Source organism: Monodelphis domestica, chromosome 6 (assembly GCF_027887165.1).
Source record: "Monodelphis domestica isolate mMonDom1 chromosome 6, mMonDom1.pri, whole genome shotgun sequence".
In the NCBI taxonomy this organism is placed as follows: domain Eukaryota; kingdom Metazoa; phylum Chordata; class Mammalia; order Didelphimorphia; family Didelphidae; genus Monodelphis; species Monodelphis domestica.
Window position 1 is genome coordinate 297,131,561 of NC_077232.1, and position 20,609 is coordinate 297,152,169.

Sequence of the window (20,609 nt, forward strand, 5' to 3'; positions counted from 1 at the left end):
ATGGATGAGGTTCCCTGTGATTCGAAGGGTTCCAGCTGTCTGGAAGGCCACCCACTGGGCATTCGGGCAGAGCGTCTCGAGGGCTCACCTGAACCTCAACTTCAACAAGAAGAGCTGTCAAGTTCCACTGGATGGAGATGAGTCTTTCTGAATTGATGCCTTCAATCATTTGGAGGGAATTTTGTTGGGTAAAAAAGATGGGTGCAAATAAATATAATTAAAATAATGTCCAAAAAGCACATCCAGAGGGCCTGTGATGGAAGCGTGTGCCTCCCTCCTAACCAAGAATGCAAAGTGGCAGAAAAGACATTCATTAAAGGCGAGCTCACAGCATGGATTGGTTTTGCTGGAAGAGGCCATTTGTTTTCAGTTGAGGGAGATGGTAGGGGCGGGGTCAGGTGGAGTAGTGAGAGTCAACCTCCTCTCTCTCTCTCTCTCTAAAAAAAAAGAGCTGTTTAAACATTTTAAAAGGGTGCATTACTCTCAGCAATATGACGACCCAGGGCACGTCTGAGGGACTTAGACAAAGAATGCCACCCATCTGTCCACCTCCAGAGGAAGTTCTGATGGTGTCGGGTTTTTCACTGCTTTCCAGGGGTTTCATGTTTTAGGGTTTTGGTTTTATAAGATCACTCACTTACGAAAATGAACACGATGGAAACAGCGTGATAACGTGAAACCCAGCTCTGGAAGTGGGGGAAGGATGGGAGGGAGGGACGCAATTGGGATCATATAGCTTCGGGAAATGGAGGTGGAAATTTATTACATGTAATTGGTGAAAACTGAATAAAATTAAAATTTTTGAAAGGGCACAAAGAATAGAAGGAAGTTCAGCAGAAAGAACAGACTAGAAGGACTGTTTTGAAAGTAGTAGGTTGAATTTATTAGATGCATTCTAAAAAAGCATATGGAATGTAGTAGTTTCACAGACAATTCTCTGTGTTCTGCTTTATAAATGGATGTCCGTGGATTTGGGGTTTGATGTTTGTTAAATTTAGCATTTAAAAATTGTCTAAAATAATAAACATAAGAAAAATACACATGAATACAAGATACCATCACTTCTCCTTGAAGAGTTGGACCCTTAAACCAAGACAAATTGGCACAGTATGGTAGAGATTTAGAGTTTGAGGATCTGGATTCAAATGCTAGCTCCATGAGATCTTCAGCAAAATGAAGTGGTTGGATTCGATGACCTTTGAGGTCCTGTGGTTCAGGTGGGAATTACTGACACGTGAGATGGCTCCACAGTGTTGAGTGTCTTCTCTGTTATGCCATGCTGTTTCCAGAGATAACGTGGAGAACCACCTCAAGCGTTCCATGTGGATATAAATGATAAATTCTTGTTTTGGTTTAGTTTATAAAAGTTTCTTCTACAGTCATAGGAACACAACGTCAAATGTCCAGATGTTTCCACTTTTACCTTAGGTACAAGAAAACCCAACACTGCCCAACAGCCTCAGAGTCTGGGAGGTGGCCGTGAGCTGTGGCGATCCCCTATGCTGTCACCAGATCTGAGGTGTGGAGCCCTAATAGGAGACTCCGAGTTCCTTCTCCCTCCTTTAGTCATCTCCTTGTAGACCCTTAAGAATTCCAAAGAGCAGCACCACCGACCGAGTTTCATTAATAGTGCCTGTGAACATGACCACTGAGGAGGAGAAAGTCCAAGGCCTGAGGGGGCATCTGCTATCTAGCCAATGGACATCTCTTCTTAAGGATACAAAAGCTAAAATTGGTTCCTTTGTTAACCCCTAAAGAAGACAGACTGGACAATGACTGGACAACATCTTCTGGATTTTTGGAATGCCGTATCAGCCTGTGACCGCCTAAGCCTGCAAAGTCTAAGGGAACTGTGGTTTTCTTAATCTGTCTTTCTTTGGAAAGTCAATCCAAGTGTTTGAGCAATGCATCTGAGCTGTCTTTATTGCTTTAACTTGGGTCTCTGTCCTGGTCAAATTGGACTGGGCCAGCCTCTCTACAAGTGGGTACCTTCCCTAGTGTTTAACTAATGCTACTGAAGAAAACAGAATCGACTACTCCGACCAACATGTTTCTACAATGATTTTATTATAAATAGCATCTCTGAAAAGAAACACATATTGCATTCGATTCTAACTGCAAACTTGCAAAACAAAAGGAGAAAATGGAACCATGAGCAGAAGCAGTTAGTTAAACATCAAATGACGATGATGCCAGCAGGCCCGCCTTTCTCAAGGTGAAGGAATCTGAGGGAATTACCTCACAGTCAGTCAATCAAAGCAAGCTCGGAGGGGGCTGGCACCTCACACCTGTTTTGTAAACTGAGCTGTTTCCTCTCCAAGGTCAGGGGAGGGGGGCCACCCTCCAGTTGACACCAGCCTGAGCATGTTCAGTCGACATCCTGAATGTAGCTGGTCAGAAGGAAACCTTCATTGCTTGCCAGGAGCAATGTCAGAGTAATCCTTCAAGACCCCAGCCAAGTGCTCGTTGTGAGTCTTGAACCTTCGCTTCTTCTGGGAGACCGGCTTCTTCCTCCGCTGAATGGGAGCCTGAGGAAGAAATGGAAATGAACGGGAGCATTCATTAGCACGAAGGCTACTTGAAGGCAGGGTGGCAGATCTGTTCAGAAGGCCCCGTCCTAACCTCGCAAGTTCCTGGGCTGGGACAGGGATATAATCTTTGAAAACAGGATCTCTTCAAGTAAAGACATACTAGTGTATATGGCATAACTGGAGCATCAGGCCTCCATAGTGAACTGATACTAGCCAGAGAAGCAGAGGAAGGGTCAATTGGGACATCCTGTTTTCCAGTGCTAAGTTGAATTTTTTTAAGCCTGAATAATTTCAGCCTTGGTACTTGAAGGATCTGTGTGACTACTGGGGCAGGAACTCCCTCTGCTCTTCCCATCTACGTACTTCTTGTCCAAACACATTCTCAAGAGACATGTGGCCTCTCTCCGCTCCGTTTCCTATCATAGGGGTCCACTTATGGTTACTCCTCGTCTCACTAGGACCTGATCTTTGGGCTGTCATCTCCTGCACAGGACCTTCCATCACACATCTTTCCAGTGCCCTTGGCATGACCAGGATGCTTTGAGATAGCAGACCGGCACAGCTGGGAGCACTATTATGAACCAGAGTGAACACTGGCTGTCAAGGGACAGGCCTTTATGACAATGATTTAGTGATACTGAAAACACCGTACAATTTCCCAACTGTGAACCAGACTGACTTCTCTTCCTATGCAATTGTAGGCCAGGCAAGTACCCACAAGACACATACTGATGAACCTGCCAGGCTATTGTGCTCAGTTGGGTGCCACCATGGGAGTCATGCAGGATTGGACTGTTATTCACTCTGTTAGGCCAGTGTGGATGGTCAGGCCAGGCCCTCCCTCCCTTGGTTGAAGATAGATCTTCTCCTAGTTCCTGTGGTAAATGCCCACCATATTTCTACTTTTCTAGAGTCCCATGAGTCGTGCACTTTTGTATCATTATGATAAATGTATAAGAATCTCTCTCCTCTGGAGAGGACTCTGAATTCTTGAAGACAATGCTCAAGAACTGCAAGCTCTGGCTCTCCCATACTAGAAAGGCTTTGAGTAGAATTTGGCAGATAAGTCCTGGAGATTGTCCTGAGTCAGATGTATTGAGGTGAAGAGACTTGCCCAGGGAAATGTGGGTTTTCAAGTTCTGCCTCTGATACATCGATAGCATGACACTGGTAAAGTAAAGCCCTCCAAACCAGACCACCAGACACACATCATGCTAATAACCTCTCAGTGAAAGTGGGAATAGGAGAGGCTGGTGAAAACAGATTAAGAGATTAGAAAGGCCACATCACGGTAATGGAAGAGGCTGTGGACATGGCCAACAATTAAAAAGTGAAACCGAGTCTATGTCCACAGACATGAAAAGACTTGTTGCTAACGTGAGAGATAAGTTTTGTTTGTTTCTGGTTCACTACTTGGCAGAATTACTTGCTCTCCAATAAAAAGGTGATGAATACACCAGTTCACCTTTCAGGTCTATGGATCACTGTCTGGGCCCTGAGTAAAATAATAAGGGGGAAGTGCACCAGGTAGCATTTGGGACAGGGCCCAGGGCTTTATTCTTTTTTTTTAACCCTTTCCTTCTTAGTATTGATTCTAAGACAGAAGAGCAGCAAGGGCCAGGCAAAATTAAGTGACTTGCCCAGAGTCACACAGCTAGGAAGTGTCTGAGATCAGATTTCAACCTAGGACTTCCTTTCAGGTCTGGTGTACAACCGACTGAGCCACCTAACTGCCTCCTGCCCAGTACTTTTAAAAATTCTTACTGGGCTGTTCTTGAAACAAAGTCCTATCTTTTTAAATAATGATATTTTTTCACTGATTCTACATGACTACCTATCCTGACACACTAATTCATTGTTGGTAGAGATGTGAACTAACTTAATTTTTTTGAGAAAACAACCTGTGATGAAGGAAGAAAATTCAATGAACTTGTGATCTAGTAATCCCACTCCTGAGCATACTGAACGATGAAGTTGGACATGGAGAAGCCCCAGGTGGCTAAAACTAGACTGCCATTCATCCATCTGTCCATCCATCCATGTCTACTTATTGATCTATCTTCCAGAAAGCATTTAAAAATACTTTTTAGAGTACATAAATTGGCTATTTTCATCAGCTCCACTAAAAGAAAGCCCCTGATTCAGTGTTGTTCAAAGACCATTTCCAGATTATACGTACCACTTTCTTTGGTCCAGACTCCTGCATAGAAGAAATACCCTGTCGCTTCAGATACTCTTCAATCTTCTCCTCATCCATTGAATCCACAGTGATGCTCCTCCAAAGTTTTTGAAATTCTGCATGAACAAAGTGAGCATTACTTTACATTCAGGGGTTGCAGCCTATATCTAATACACAATGAAAATCAAGACTCAGCTATTTACTTCAAGTTTGAGATCAAAAGTAAAAAAAAATATTTCTTTATGGAAAAAGAGGCTTTGATATGACTTTAATCTTTATGAACTGGGACTCTTGAATAGAAATGGGCCCAGGGAAAGGAAAATCTTGGTTCTTTGGAAAGGAAATGCCTGGAGACCATCCAAGATGGCAGAAGAGAAGGAAGTAGTTCAGCCAGGTTCTTCCTCACATATAGAAAACACCCCAGAACAATACTGATCAGGAAATCCAAGAAAAAAGAACAAACTTGATGAGTCATTTTTCCAGCACAAGTTAGCAAAAGGAGATGGGGTCTACCCAGGCACACATGAGAGGCTTCTAGCATTGGAAGAAAAGAGATCCAACAGAAACCAAGGGGTAGGAAGGGGGTCCTAACCTTGAGGAGGAAGCAATGCTGCTTACTACCCAATTCAAGGGCACACAGATCCAGCGTGGACTAAAGGAGGGGATCTGTAACTACAGGTGGGTGATCAAGGACAATATAGAGCTATGAGTCCTCAGCCATGTCTGAAGGGTGGAGTTAATATACAAGCAAGCACCAGCAAGATGGCTCGGATCTGGAGAGAACAGTGGGATAGCAGACACAGACCAGGCAGGAGAGGAATCCCATACCAAAGAGAAGCCTCCAGTTGTCACTCTGGAGCTCTAGGCTATAAGAGCAAACCCACAAGAGTGTTGCTTAGACCCAAATTCAAGTCAGGACCTTTCAGCACTTTTTTTTAAAAAACATTATTTTATTTGGTCATTTTCAAACGTTATTCATTAGAAACAAAGATCACCTTTTTTTCCCCCCTCCCCCTTCCCCCCACCCTTCCATTGGTGATGCGTAATTCCTTTGGGTGTCACATGCGTCCTCAACCCGAGCCCATTTCCATGCTATTGGTTTCTGTAGAAGGGTGTTCATTCAGAGTCTCTCCTCGATCATATCCCCTCTACCCCTGTAGTAAAGCTGTTGTCCTTCCTCTGTGTTTTTACTCCCACCGTTTGTCCTCTGCCTGTGGGTAGTGTTTTTTTCCTCCTTGGTCCCTCAGGTTGTTCAGGGACATTGCATTGAGACTAATGGAGAAGTCCATTACGTTCAATTGTACCACAGTATATTTGTCTCTCTGTACAATGTTTTCCTGGCTCTGCTCCTCTAATTCTACATCAATTCCTGGAGATCGTTCCAGTTCCATAGAATTCCTCCACTTTATTATTCCTTTGAGTACAATATTATTCCATCACCAACATATACCACAATTTGTTCAGCCATTCCCCAATGGAAGGGCATCCCCTCATTTTCCAATTTCAGCACTTATACCAGAAGGGTAGCTATCAAACTTTGCCTGGATCAAACTGTCCTTGAGCTTCTAGAACAGCACATGACACACAATATACATGGAAAACAATAGTAAGAAGCAACAACATACAAAATATATGTAAATAAAGGCTAGCCAATCCCTCCAGAAGTGTCCAAAGATGGCAAGGAAAGATAAAAATATAAGTAAATCCAAAAAGAATCTCACCATAAAGAACTATTATGGTGATGAGAGAAACAGACAAGTTCACCTACAATTCCAATAAGAGATGAAGCAGAGTTAAAAAAAAAGAGCTAATAAAAATGACTTTATAAATAAAATAAAATACACTAAAGAAACAAATGAAAAAGAAATAACAGGAGAAAAAAATGTCAAGAAAATGAATTATAAAAGAGAAAGAATTAGAAAGAGTTTAACAGCTTGGAACAAGGATTATAAAACCATACCCAAGCAACAGAATGCTTGATAAACAAGACAAACAAAATAGAACTTAATGACTCCATGAAACAGCAAGAAATATTAAAAAAACAAAGATAGAAGACTAGAGAAAAAAAAACTATACGGTATTTCATACCAAAAAATTGCCCTGGAAAATATATCAAAGAGAAGTAATTTAAGAATTATTGGACAACCTCAAAGCCATGAACAAAAAAAGAACCTAAACAACCTATTTCAAAAATTTATAAAAACAAAACTTCTCAGAGAACCAGTGGGCAAAGTGAAAATAGAAAAAAATTAATTATTTACCTACTGAAAAGAACCCCCAAATGAAAAGTTCCAGGAACATTATAGCTAATATTCCAAACTTCCAGGCATCCCCTACCAAATATCAGTAGCAAGTATGAATAAATTCAAGTATTAGGAATTACAGTCAAGATCACATAAGATTTAGTGGCCACCACTATAAAGGAACAGAGTTCCAAATATAATCTTTTCTTTAAAAATCCCTTTCTTTCCATCTTAAAATCAATACTAAACATTAGTTCCAAGGCAGAAGAGCAGCAAGGGCTAGGCAACTGACTTATCCAGAGTCACACAGCTAGGAAGTGTCTGAGGCAAAATTTGGACCCAGGACTATCTTTCTCTAGGCCTGGGCTCTCTATGCACTAAGGCATTTAGCTGCCCGAGAATATAATCTTCAAGAAAGCAAATGATAAAGACTTATAACCAAGATTAATTTACTCAGAAAAACCGAGTATAATCCTACAGGGGGAAAACACGGATATTTAATGAAATAGAGGGCTTCTAAGTATTCCTAATGAAAAGACAAGAGCTACAGAGACACTCTGAAATATAAATATAGGGGTCAAAAATATGAGATGAAAGGAGTCATAAGGGATTTTTTTTCTGTTTTTCCCATGTTTATTATATTTAGCTGAAAAATTTCATTTAGTTAATTAATTTAGAATATTTTCCCATGGTTACAAGATTCATGTTCTTTCCCTCCCCTCTCCACCCCGTAGCCAATGCATAATTCCATTGCGTTTTACTTGTGCCATTGATCAAGACCTATTTCCATATTATTGATAATTGCACTAGGATGATCATTTAGAGTCTACATCCCCAATCATATCTTCATCAACCCATGTGATCAAGCAGTTGTTTTTCTTCTGTGTTTCTGTTCCCATAGTTCTTTCTCTGGATGTGGATAGCATTCTTTCTCATAAGTGCCTCATAAGTGGATCACTGCATTGTCACTAGTAGAGAAATCCATTACATTCGATTGTGCCATAGTGTATCAGTCTCTGTGTACAATGGTCTCCTGGTTCTGTTCCTTTCACTCTGCATCAATTCCTGGAGGTCATTCCAGTTCACATGGAATACCTCCAGTTCATTATTTCTTTTAGCACAATAGTATTCCATCACCAACAGATACCACAATTTGTTCAGCCATTCCCCAACTGAATGACATCCCCTCATTTTCCAATTTCTTGCCACCACAAAGAGAGTGAGGCTATAAATATTTTCATGCAAGCCTTTTTCCCTATGATCTGTTTGGGGTATTAACCCAGTAGTGGTATGGCTAGATCAAAGGGAAGGCAGTCTTTTAGTGCCCTTTGGGCATAGTTCCAAATTGCTCTCCAGAATGGTTGGATCAATTCATAACACCACCAGCAATGCATTAATGTCCCAATTTTGCCACATCCTCTCTAGCATTCATTACTTGCTGTCATGTTAGCCAATCTGCTAGGTGTGAGGTGATACCTCAGAGTTGTTTTGATTTGCATCTCTCTAAGTATAAGAGATTTAGAACATTTTTTCATGTGTTTATTGATAGTTTTTATTTCTTTATCTGAAAATTGCCTAATCATGTCCCTTGCCCATTTATCATTTGGGGAATGGCTTGATTTTTTTGTACAACTGATTTAGCTCCTTATATATTTGAATAATTAGATCTGTCAGAGTTTTTTATTACACAGATTGTTTCCCAATTTGCTACTTCCCTTCTGATTTTGGTTTTCATTAGGGATTTTTAAAAGGATGAACTATTTATAATCAAATATGAGGAGACAATACATGTATTTCTACAGAACTTCATCGTCACAGGTCTAGAGGGACTCTAAAATAACTGAGAGCCCGGGAATGGTGCTTTATGTTTTTTTTTTAATTTTATTTATATTTTATTAATGATCTTAAAAAAAGAAGAAAAAGAAAAAGAAAAAGCATACTTGAAGAATGGAGAGAGCAACCATGGGGGAAATTATCTCACATAATTTGGGTGTGCAAGTAAACCACCCCACAAAACAATGAAGAAAGGGAATAGGGAAAAAGGCAATACTTAAACCTGAATTTCTTATGAACTACTTGAAAGAGGGAAGAGTACACACAGAACACCCCCCTCGCCCCCCCTCCAACCCCCACCAGACACATAAAGTTTGGTGTGGAAATATATTTCACTGAACAGGGAAATATATGGGGAAAAGGAGAATGGAGAATAATAAGAGGGGAGACTAAATGACGGTAGTAATTAGTCATTAGTAAAACAAATTCTAACCACAAGGAGTGGATGGTAAAGAAAGGTTTAAAATAAAAGAAATAAAGGGCTGGGTTCTGGGTGAAGGGAAAAAAAAGGGCAGGTGAAAAGTAAATTGCATCAGAACTAAAGCTGACCACTTTCCTCTCTCACCTCCTCTATTTTCTTTATAAAGAGGGGAGAGGAAACTCTTGACTAACTCAATAACCAGCCTCGATTTCAGAGGTTTCCTGAAGAAATATATTTTCCCTCTATCTCTAATCTCCTGATAGACTCAGGGTGAAAACCGAGACATGAATTTTTTGGACATGGCCAATGCAGGAATTTGTTTTGCTTGGCTATACACATTTGTTACAATGGTTTTGTAATTTTTTCCCTTTTCTTTTTTTCACTGGGGATGGAGAAGGAAAGGGAAGGGTGGAAAGAAGAGGTGATTTTTGTTACCTGAAGACAATAAATTGAAATTTTGGGAAAAAGGGGGGGGGGGGAGATACTTGCTCTGCCTGAAGCTCTGCTGAACACAACTGCAATAGTCTTATTTTCAAAGGTCATGCTGCCAACCCTCATGCTTTAATTCCCCCCAAACAGCTTTAGCCACACTTCATAAAAGCGACAGGCTTCTGCAGAAAAAATCCCCCTAAATCCTAGTATGAGTATTCCATCCCTTTTCCCAAATGTAATGGAACTTGGCATTCCACTGGTAAGTAGATGAAGTCAGAGTCATTTTGAGAGAGCAGAAGGCACTTAACACAATGTGTGGTACATATCAGATGCTTAATAAATATTAACTGAGTGATAGGAAACAGAATCTCTCCATGTTTATTTGCTAGGATAGAGTACGGGGACAGAGTAAAGGACCATGTTTCTGGCACAAGACTTTTTGGAAACAAATGACCTAAGAAATAGTAGGGGGCTTATGTCTAAAGACATAAAGAAGAAGAGAGTGGTAAATGTTCCAAGAGATTAATGACATTTCACTCACCCCAACCAGTCAAGAGATAGATATGTTTAGCTACATTGTGTGCTCACTTCAGACATCAATGACCTCTTAATGGCCAAATCAATGGCCTACTCTCAATCCTCGTCCCCCAATTTTACCTACTGCAGAATCTGACATTGCTGATCTCCTTTTTGGAAACTCTTCTAAATCCTGGGTCTCCTCTTACTAGGTACTTACTAGTACTTACTAGGTACTCTTACTATGCCTCAAACACCTATCCCCCAAGGACCCTCTCCTTTTTCCCTCTGAAATGTAAGGGTTAAATTAAATGGTTGAACAATAAGTTTATGAAATTATGTGGTCACCAATATTTATTACATCTCGAGTCAGAAATTTATTTAAAAAATAGAGAGGAAACAATAAAGTAGAGAAATATGAAGGGGTTAGAAAAGTTATCTCTCCGATCTTAATCTAGGCAGAGATTAATTAGCTCTCAACCAGGAAGGCCTATAGTGAGTAATCATGCGACCTACTCTAATATGGAAGCTAGTCTCTCCAGAAACTAGGAAAGGAGTGACACCTTTCACTCACCCTATGAAGTAATTCTGGAGTCAGAGTCCAAGTTGAAGCTGAGCTCCAAGCCCACGATCCAAGCCGCAGTCTCCAGGTAAAACTCCCTTGATGACTCTCTCCAGTCTCCACGAGACTGACCCAAGCTGAAGGATTCATGACTTCTTGTCTCTGCCACTCTTTACAGGGGGCAATCACAGTTTCCAAATTGTCTAGGACTGCCCCGGGCAGTGCTTGTGGGAACCAGTTCTCAACTTCTGGAGGGGTGAATACTCATAAAGAGAGTTCACAGATTGCTGACTGATTGAGTTTCTGAGGGTGTAAACTCTGATCATAGGATTCACAAGTTTGGAATTGAGTTAAAAGGGTGGAGCTCTCTAAGTAAGTGACTTGTGAGTTCTCTAAGAACCTTGCTAGCTTCTCCCCTAGTACTAAGTAGGGTGTTCAATCTTTTGTTGATTCAATTCAGAAGTAGACAAAGGAAAGTTAATCCTGTCTTCACAATCTAAGTAGGGGTACTTAAAGTTAGTCTTAACTACAGTGTTAACTCAAAATAGACACAGGGAATAAAGGATTCCCTTTCACAAGTGTAAACTCAGAGAGAACAAAGAATTCCCTTTTACAGTACTACCTTACTTTGTGATCTCAACAGCATCCAAGGATTCAGTCTTTTCTGTACTTGGATGCATGTTGCTTCCCAGTTAAGATTGTGAAAACTGAGGTTAGGGACCAGATTTTTGCCTTTCTTTATACCTCCAGTGCCAAGCCACAATGTGGGGTACAGAATAAGCACTTCATGTTTGTTGACTACTACTGCATTTCTGAAACCTCCATAAGGAAAAGAGAGAAGATATCTACCTGAAAGGAGAGCCAAGAACAGCTGCCATCCATAATGAACACTGAACCCAGCCCATTCACTTAATCTTCCGGAATGCCTTATCTGGGCAGTGACTGGTACAGCCCACTCCTTTCATTCCAAAGCTCCATCTCTAGGCAGCAGGTTTAGTTCCCAAACTAGATAGAAATAAAACAGCGAGCTGTCCAATTATTTTTGAGACTCTTAGGGCACTTGAAATATCAGATTCTGTCTTCACTGGAGAAATTCTATGTAAATACATGACACAGCATTCTGTCCTGACATATGGCCTTTACAGAAATCTAAGACCAAGAACACTGTAACACATGTGTATTACATAAAGCCAGAGGGACAGCAGTGGGCTCATGGGATTTGGGAAGCCAGGATTCAATTTCTGTTTTAAAAAAAAAAAATGAATGTGGTACCCTTGAGGGATCACTTCTCATAAGGCAAAGTGAGGAGGTTAAACTAAATGACCCAAAAAGTATCTCCTGAATCTAAAATTCTGTTTTTCAAATAATCTCCAACCTAATTGGATACCTTAATGACTTGCTTCATAAATACAGTATTTATAGCACATTTAAGGAATTGATGTCATATTCAAGCATTTGTTAATCATCTATCACTATTAAAAGGACAGGAAAGCAATAAAAGGCCAACAATACTGGGTCATTCCCCTCTAGGGGTATGGAGTCTCAAGGAGGTGATAAGATATGTGTGCAGATAGATAAGAAAAAAAAATACAAGATATACACGAGAGGAAGAGCTCATATCCGGTTGAGGAACTAAGGAAGTTTTTACTGAAGGATACACTGACCTACAGTCTGAAGGATGGACAGGATGTCAACAGAGAAAGAAGGAGTCACCCCTTCTATGGACTGCCCTTATGTGAGATCTTGTAGAGTTAAGAGAATTCACTTTATGGCAACTAAAATGGAAAGGATGCCTCTAACCCTGAAACATTTAAGAGACTAGCTTATTTAGGGCACATGTGAACTGCTCTATCATGCGTGCAGCTCATGCTTCTGAACAGCCCAATGGTGAGTTAACATCAATTCATAGAGGTGTTTGTAGACTCACCTCACTTATATACCTCTCCTGCACACAGGTTCCTGCCTCCAATCCATGGAACTGCCAAAAGACCTCCTCAAGCTAAGTTCTGACCATTTCACCTTCACCCTCTTTGGCAAACTCCAATAATTTCCCTTCCCTGTAGGATCAGATAGGCTCTTCTGTTTGGTTTCTCCCTTGTTTTCTCTTCAGTATAACACATTACTTGCCCCTCCAAATGCACTATAGCTGTTGTGGTAGCCCACCTACTCACCCTGCACACAAGTCTGTACCTTGACTACCCCACAGAATACTTTCCTTCCTCTCTGCCTGCCAAGAGCAGTCTTTAAGATTCAGTCTAAATGTAACCTTAGTCTCCATGAGGCCGTTTCTCCTTTCCCTGCAGCTTCCAGAGTGATGTGAGATGAAGTGATTGTCCACCTATATTCTGATTTGTAGATGTGATCTTCTCTAGTAGCATGTGAGCTCCAAGAAGGCAGTCTGCTTCTGCCTTTCTCTATAGACCATACTTAATAAACACTCAATGGACCCCATCAGAAAGTAAAGACTAAGATAATCTGCCCCTTTACAGTCAAAAGAAATTTGTCCTTTAGGATGCTGAGGAGCCCAGGCCTACCACAGTCACTCATTCTTCTCTGGACTCCACTCCTGACTCTCCAGATTACCCATCCTTACTCTATTACTACCCCAAACCTCCATGTTCCTTCAGGTGCTGTCTTACCCCATCAGAATGTAAGTTCCTTCCCTTGAGGGTGGGTAATATCTCTTTTTTATTGTATTTCCAGCACTTAGGACAGTGCTAGGCCCACAGTAAGAGATTAATAATTGGTTGCTGACCCACAAAGAGTCATTAGAATCCAACTCCAAAACCTGTCCTCACAGTGAACATGATCTAGAGACATCCTATTCTGGCCTGGGGTTGTAATCTATATGCAGGGTGAGAATGACCACATGGATGAAAGCACTGGTCCTTTGCAGGAAGCTGAGAATATCCCATTTCATTTGCTTATTCCCATCTTGCCAGGCCTCGTGTTTGTACTCAGGTCTCTTCAGGAGCCCTCAAATCTCTGAGGAGAGCTTCTTTATGTCTTATGATATATAGCCTTCTTGTCTTTTAAGTGTGATATGCAAACCAGAACCCCTTGACTTGTCTCATGCCATCCCATTCTCAGAGTAGAGTCTACAATTATAGCAGGAGCTCTTCGCTTCCCTGGGCCCCAACAATTTCCCTCTGGAAAGGTACTAGACACTCCTCTTATGCTAGACTAGGAGTCCTTCCTCTTCCAATGAATCCTCTTAGGGCTTGATCATGAATGGCCCTTCGGAACATTCACTGGTTACCACTATCTATTCCCCCAAACTCCCGCCAGTTCACCAAAGTCCTTCCTAAAATGGAGTGAGTGTCCTCAGCTAAATGAATACAACACCTCAGGCTGAGAAAGAAAACATCAATAGGGATTGGCAGTTGAGGAAAGCCCCTCTGGTTTTTTCAGATCAAGTCTGCACTTATGAAGTAGACATCCCAAGGCCAAGTGTTGCAGTTTACTTTGGTTACTATTCAATTTCCAATGAGGATATTTTGTCTGTTGAGAACTTGTTGAATCCTGACTGTCTTTTAAGAAGATAGCTAACCTTCCATTAGGGTGCTAGTTTCCTACAAGAGGGGATCTCCCAGCCTCCTTCCCTCTTTCCTTTTCTCCCTTGCTTTTCTTCATATCCCCAGGGCTTGGCAAATATTTTATCCATAGTGCTCAATAAATCTTGTGACCATATCACCTGCAAATCTGGTCAGTATCCCATTTAAGCTCTTTATCTTAGTGGTTAACTAACAGTAGGCTTAGCAGAGCATTCTAGAACATGCCAAGAAAGATTATCTCAAAGCTGACATAGAACTCCTCTTGGAGTTCAGCACTTAATCTACCAAATGGCACTTGGGCCTTGTCTACATTTCTTCATCTTGTCCACAACAACAGCAGGAAGACTTTTTCATATGTAATCAATAAGATCCAGGTCCAAAGATTCTACAGTTGCCTCTTCCAAAAGCCAGGTGATTCTGAAATGAGCTTTCTGTCCTTAACAAAGCCTTGTAGACTCTCTGGGATGGCTGCTTTCTTTGCTAGAGGTTCATCATTAACAATCTTGTTAATGAAACCTATTCATTCACAAGTCTTCCCTGGTTTAGCTATCATCCATCATGTACTTTGTTTCTCGTTCTTTGCTACAACCAAAGAGCTGTTATGACCATCTGGAGACATGATGGGGCCTTCTTTTGGTCTCCGATTTCTCTGGTGTACATGGGTCAAAAGAATGTGGACACTTTCATCTCTTTCACAAGACGGTTTCAAATACTTTCTGGAAGGGCAGAGCTGATAATTCCTTGCTCCACCAATAGCATGTCAGCATGCCACTCACTTTTCACCATACTTACAGCACTGACAACTCCTACCATGCACCACTATTATTCACTCAATGAGTTCTGATTCACATTTCTCTTAAGAATAGTTCAGAAAAAATGTTTTATGTGGTTATTTAAAAAGTGAAATCCTTCGTTTGAGTGGTTAGTTCATGGCCTTTGACCACTTATCTGCTAGTTGCATTAGTTACCTTAGATAGCAGATCTTGATCAAAGACATCTGACACAAAAAACCCTTTTCCCCATTTCTCTTCATATCTTGATTTTTTTCCTTTTTTTTTTAATACCTTGATTGTAATGATTCTGCCTATGCAAAAAAAAAAATCAATTTAATTTCATAAAAATGATTTATTTTTATCTTTTGGGATCACTTCTGTCCTTTGGTTAAGAACTCACCCCATGGCCACAGCAGTAATGGGCACCTTGAACTTGTTGTTCCCTTCTCACAGTTTGTGGTCTTACCTTTAGTGCTTTGTCTGAGTATATGGGATGAAACTTTTATTCTTCACCTAATTTCTGCCAGGCTTTTCCAGTTTTTTTTTACAATAATTCTTATCTGAGAAGAATTCAGATAATTCTTTTCAGGTTCATCAAAACTCAGATTGTTGGACACAATTATCTCTGAGTCTTCCTTTTCTGGTTTGTTTCACCGAATGGTTCATTTGTTTTTTCATTTTAACTTAATTAAATTTTTTAAATTTTTATTTATTTTTTAATTAAAAAAAAAACAAACAAAAAAACAACCCTTATCATCTGTCTTAGAATTGACACCAAATATCACTTCCATGGCAGGAGAGCAGGAAGGGCTAGGCAATTAGGGTCAAGTGACTTGCCCAGAGACACACAGCTAGGAAATGTCTGAAGCCAGATTTGAACCCAGGTCCTCCCATGTCTAGGCCTGGTTCTCTATTTACGGAGCCCTTCCTTCTCTGTTTTTTAATCCAAACCAAACTGTTTTAAGAATTACTGCTAACTAGAAGTTGGTCTATAAGTGTTCTTCTCCATATTGCAGGAATCTTGTTCATTTGTCTAACATAATAAAGCATCCCCTGCTTTAAACCTGTAAAATACTTTCGACAGCACACTCATTTTTATGATATTGTTGCCCTGTTAGAGCAACTCCCAGACATTTTAGGCCTTTTGCCATACTCGCAAACAGGACTTCCTTTTTCTATCATTCTCTCTTCATGTTTTTTGTCTGTTATTTCTAGTAGGAAGAGTGCTAGAAATTTTTTTATGCTTAGGTTACTGCTACAGAGACAAGCTCTGGATTTTCTGTTGGCTTGCTTTGTTTGCCTGAGCCTTTCCTGGAGCTATTAGTAACTGTCTTGGTTTCTTTGTTGATTCTGTAATAGAATATTACTGGGCTGTAAAGAATGAGAAATAAGATGAATACAGAGAATCGTGTGAGTGAAGTTAAGCAGAACTAGGGAAACATACACAAGGCCTCCAACAAGGTAAATGGAAAGAACAATAGTCAATCAAAACTGAAAGCTGGGAGATTACAATGACCAAACTTGGGCCTAAAGAGGGAATGAGGAAAAGCACATGCTTGGCTTCTCTCTCAAGTGCTGGAATACTGAGCTGGCTCATCAGAAGCAGCTGGGCATTCAGTTAGTTTTTGGGTGGGGATTCAAAAGTGAAAGTGATGTTAAAACAAAGAAGATCAATAAAACCTCCAAAGATGTACACGCATGTTCTTTGAGATAAAAGGTGCCACACTAAAAATAGGCAGCTGGGTGCTCACAGATGAGTCATTCTCAGAGACGACTGTTCTGGCATGCGGAAAACGAGAAGAACGCTTATGGTGCCTACTTTAAACGGCTGTGCAAGAGAGCTGGCAAGTGGTGGAGAGGCAGGGGGCTGGCACCCCAGGCAGGAGAGCCCATGGCTCTTAGCACGCCCGTGAGGCATCTGAACCTGACTTGTTGCTGGAACATCCTAAAGGCTGGTACTGCGCACTGGAAAGGCATCCCCAGCCCCTCCCCCTCACTCTGGCAAACCGCTCTCTATGGCAAGGATGCTGCTGCCACCTGCAGGTCTGACCTTAAAAGCTGAGCTATGTGCTGCTGAACAGTGTGCAATAAATGTCCACACTGCCTTGACAAATGCCTCCCAAGAATGACAAATGACGAAACACATTTTTCTCTACTTAGGAACACAGATTTCTTATAGCCACGAGGGATCTCAGTGAACAGGCCAAACGCCTTCATTTTCCCGGCCAGAGAATCTCATTCAATTATTTTTAGATTTATATAAAGGTAAAAGCCCATGCAAAGGGGCTTGGCCTCATGGATACACACACATTCTCTCTCTCTCTCCCCCCTTGCCCTTCTCTCATTTAACTAGAAGCCCTTTGGAATGCTAATGATGACTAGGAAGCATGCAGAGAAGCAGGGAAAGCTTTACATAAACCCATGCAGGGTAAAGTCAGCAAGCAATGCCAAGAAAACCATACACACCATGGCTATAATGGGCACTGACACTCAAAAGGGAACGGTGCAAAATAACAGCAAGTAAACAAGGCCCCAAAGAGGAGACCTTTGGGGGGGGGAGGGGGAGACACAGGCATTGGATACTGTCTGTATTTTCTATCTATAGGGAGTTTTGCTGATTTGTTTCCCCCTTTCATCTTTTTCTTTAAAATATTCTTTATAGGGGGAAGCTGGGTAGCTCAGTGGATTGAGATTGAGAGTCAGGCCTAGAGATGGGAGGTCCTAGGTTCAAATCTGGCCTCAGACACTTCCCAGCTGTGTGACCTTGGGCAAGTCACTTGACCCCCATTGCCTACCCCTTACCACTCTTCTGCCTTGGAGACAATGCACAGTATTGATTCCAAGATGGAAGGTAAGGGTTAAAAACAATTCTTTATATTGTTATATACTTATCTAGAGAGATAGCTGTTATGTTGGCCAGCTCTCTAGGAGATTCTCTGGAAGGGGAACACTGGGAGAAATATGGGCAATATGGGCAACGTAAAAAAAAAGTAAAAACAAAAACACCAATAAAAATCTACAGTTAAAAATGGAAATGACTGCTATGTTATACAGAAGAGTATCCACATTTGTTTATTCAGTTTTTACATCTAGTTATAATATGTATTAAAATTGGATGCATGTTCTACTGCAAGTAATAAAATGGAGAGGAAATAGGTGGGGATATTCTGCAAAGGAGATGCTTTTCTGCATTTGAAGATGCCTAACTTGAGAGACTAAAATGCTACCCTGCCTTTCTGTTATTAATAGTATTTGCACGAAGTATCACATCATATCAATTTGATCCACTTTTCAAAATGCTGCATAAGGAACAAACAAGGTCTATTTGGTGGAATGTGTATCCTAGATTTCTTGGTGCAGAGAATTTCTTTTTGTCTTCTCATCAGCCAAGACTTAGTGTGGGACACGATAGTCACAAGTGGGTTCTTTGGAATCATTACCATGGTATTTGTGAATGGTGGATTATATCTGCATAGCATGCCCAGGTCCCCTCCCTTGCAAAGCCCTCCTCCTCCTCCTCCTCCTCCTCCTCCTCCTCCTCCTCCTCATGTTAAGTATTTCAAGTGAAAAACAGGGGCCTTGGCTCTCCAACTGTGCATGAAGGAGCAACATGCAAGTAGGCAGAACCCATAGCCAAAAAAGGGAAATGTGAGCATCATAAGGAGCCGGATGCCCCTCTTCATCCTAAAGGTCTGGCAATGGACTTTGTAGTGACACCTCCCACAACAAAAGTGAGAAATGAATGACTAATTCCCTCAGTTCTTTGGGGAAGTCATTACAAAGCAGTCCACCCTCACATTGACGCCTGACTCATCCCAGAAGCAATTACATACCTGTTAGAAAGTTAATTCTCTGTCATTTTTCTTTTTGTGTCAGAGTTTTACAATTTTTGTTTTAATCAGATTACTAAAATTATATTGATAAAGAAGTCACACTTGTGACAGGAGATGGAGAGAGTTGGAGGTGGAGTCCAAAAGAGAGTTGAGTTTGAATCTCACTGCTGACATGAGCTGACCCAAAGAATAATGTCCATTAACCTGTATGAGCCCCAAATTGTCCATCTATCCTGTAAGGATAATGATTCCTATAGATCAGTAATGATGAACCTTTTCTTTTTTTTAAATTTGGAAATTTTTATTTAATTAATTTAGAATATTTTTCCATGGTTACAGGATTCATGTTCTTCCCCTCCCCTCCCCCCACTCCCTTCTTGCGATTCCACTGGATTTTACATGTGAATGATGAATCTTTCAGAGAAGTACTGTGTGTTCCCCCTCCCCATCCTCCCCCTTACCCCAGACAGGAGAGGGAAGAAGCACTCCCATTGGGCTACTAGGCAGAGAGGTGGGTGATGAGAGCCATATGTGGAGAGTGGGAGGAGAGTGGCTGGAGCACTCTGCTCCCCTCCAGCTATGTGTCATGCTGTGAGTTCTGCTCCCCTCAAACCTGGCTCCTCTCCAACCCCACCTTCACCCCAGATTCAAAAGGCTGCTATGTGTACACCCTCACACAGCATGTGATATCCCTGCTCCCCTCTCCCCCTGCAAATTAAGTGGAAATAAAAGCAGTGATCTAGGGAATTCTGAGACAACTCCCTGCATTTCTGCCCCAAATGTTCAAACCAAAACTATTTATTTGGCTTAAATTATCCAGATGATTTGTCTATTTCATGTTGAATGAAGATAACATGAAGTTTTCTAGGAAGCTAAAAAAAATGCTAATGCTGATTATGGTTTTCCCTTAGTACAGTGATGATGAACCTTTTAGAGATGGAGTGCTCCCCACCAAGTGCCAAGCCCTGCTCCCCCTAACCCCCTCAAACCCCACTACCTCACACAGGGGAAGAAGAAAGCGTCCCCATTGGCAGCTGGGCAGAAGGGGTGGGGGAAGTGAGGAATGTCTTCAGGCACATGGAGAAGGGGAGGGGAGCAGCCCTGCCTTCAGTCTCCCTGGTTTTCTGGCAAAGAACTCTAGTGGGCAGTTGCAGTACCTACAAGGGAGGGCTCTGCATGGCCCTTTTGGCACATGTGCCATAGGTTTGACATCACTGCTATAGACAGGATAGGTAGACAGATGGAGGAACAGACAGGTAGACAGATGATAGATAGATAGGGAGGTAGATGGATATAGATAGATGATGGATGGTGAGATAGATAGATAGATACACAGACAGACACAAATAGATAGTAATATCAGAAAAGGTAGCTCAGGGGACAAAGGGATACTCAGATGAGCTCATCTATGTGAAGCTCCCACCAAGAGGATCTCCAGTTTTACATTTCTCTACAAGGCAGGCGACATAACTACAAATATAGTTACAATTATCTGGGAGTGAAATCTTAAGAAAGGAGTAGTATTGGAGCCACATATGTCATATAAACCTGTGGTTTATAAAACCCAACTTAACCTCCCTTTGCTCCTTCCCTAGAGCTGATTTACCTTCATCCACTGTGAACTGACAGCTCTTATCATTGAAGAAAAGTATCTTCTTCTTATCAGGACGAGTGACAAAGATGATCTGGTCCCCTAAAGCCTTCAATTAAAAAATACAAAAGAGAAGTTATT

General features: G+C 41.3%; 1 protein-coding gene across 2 annotated transcripts in view; it reads right to left on the reverse strand.

Moving 5' to 3' along the window:
* Window positions 1–2,048: 2,048 nt before the first annotated feature.
* Window positions 2,049–20,609, reverse strand: part of GTF2E2 (general transcription factor IIE subunit 2) — a 101,765-nt gene continuing 83,204 nt past the window's right edge. For both annotated transcript variants that reach the window (XM_001372540.4, XM_016422934.2), the window contains exons 6-8: window positions 20,484–20,577; window positions 4,711–4,826; window positions 2,049–2,528 (exon numbers count right to left, since the gene is read on the reverse strand). In XM_001372540.4, the coding sequence (XP_001372577.1) occupies window positions 2,409–2,528; window positions 4,711–4,826; window positions 20,484–20,577 (330 nt within the window). In that variant the 3' untranslated portion in view covers window positions 2,049–2,408. The remainder of the gene's footprint in view (window positions 2,529–4,710; window positions 4,827–20,483; window positions 20,578–20,609) is intronic.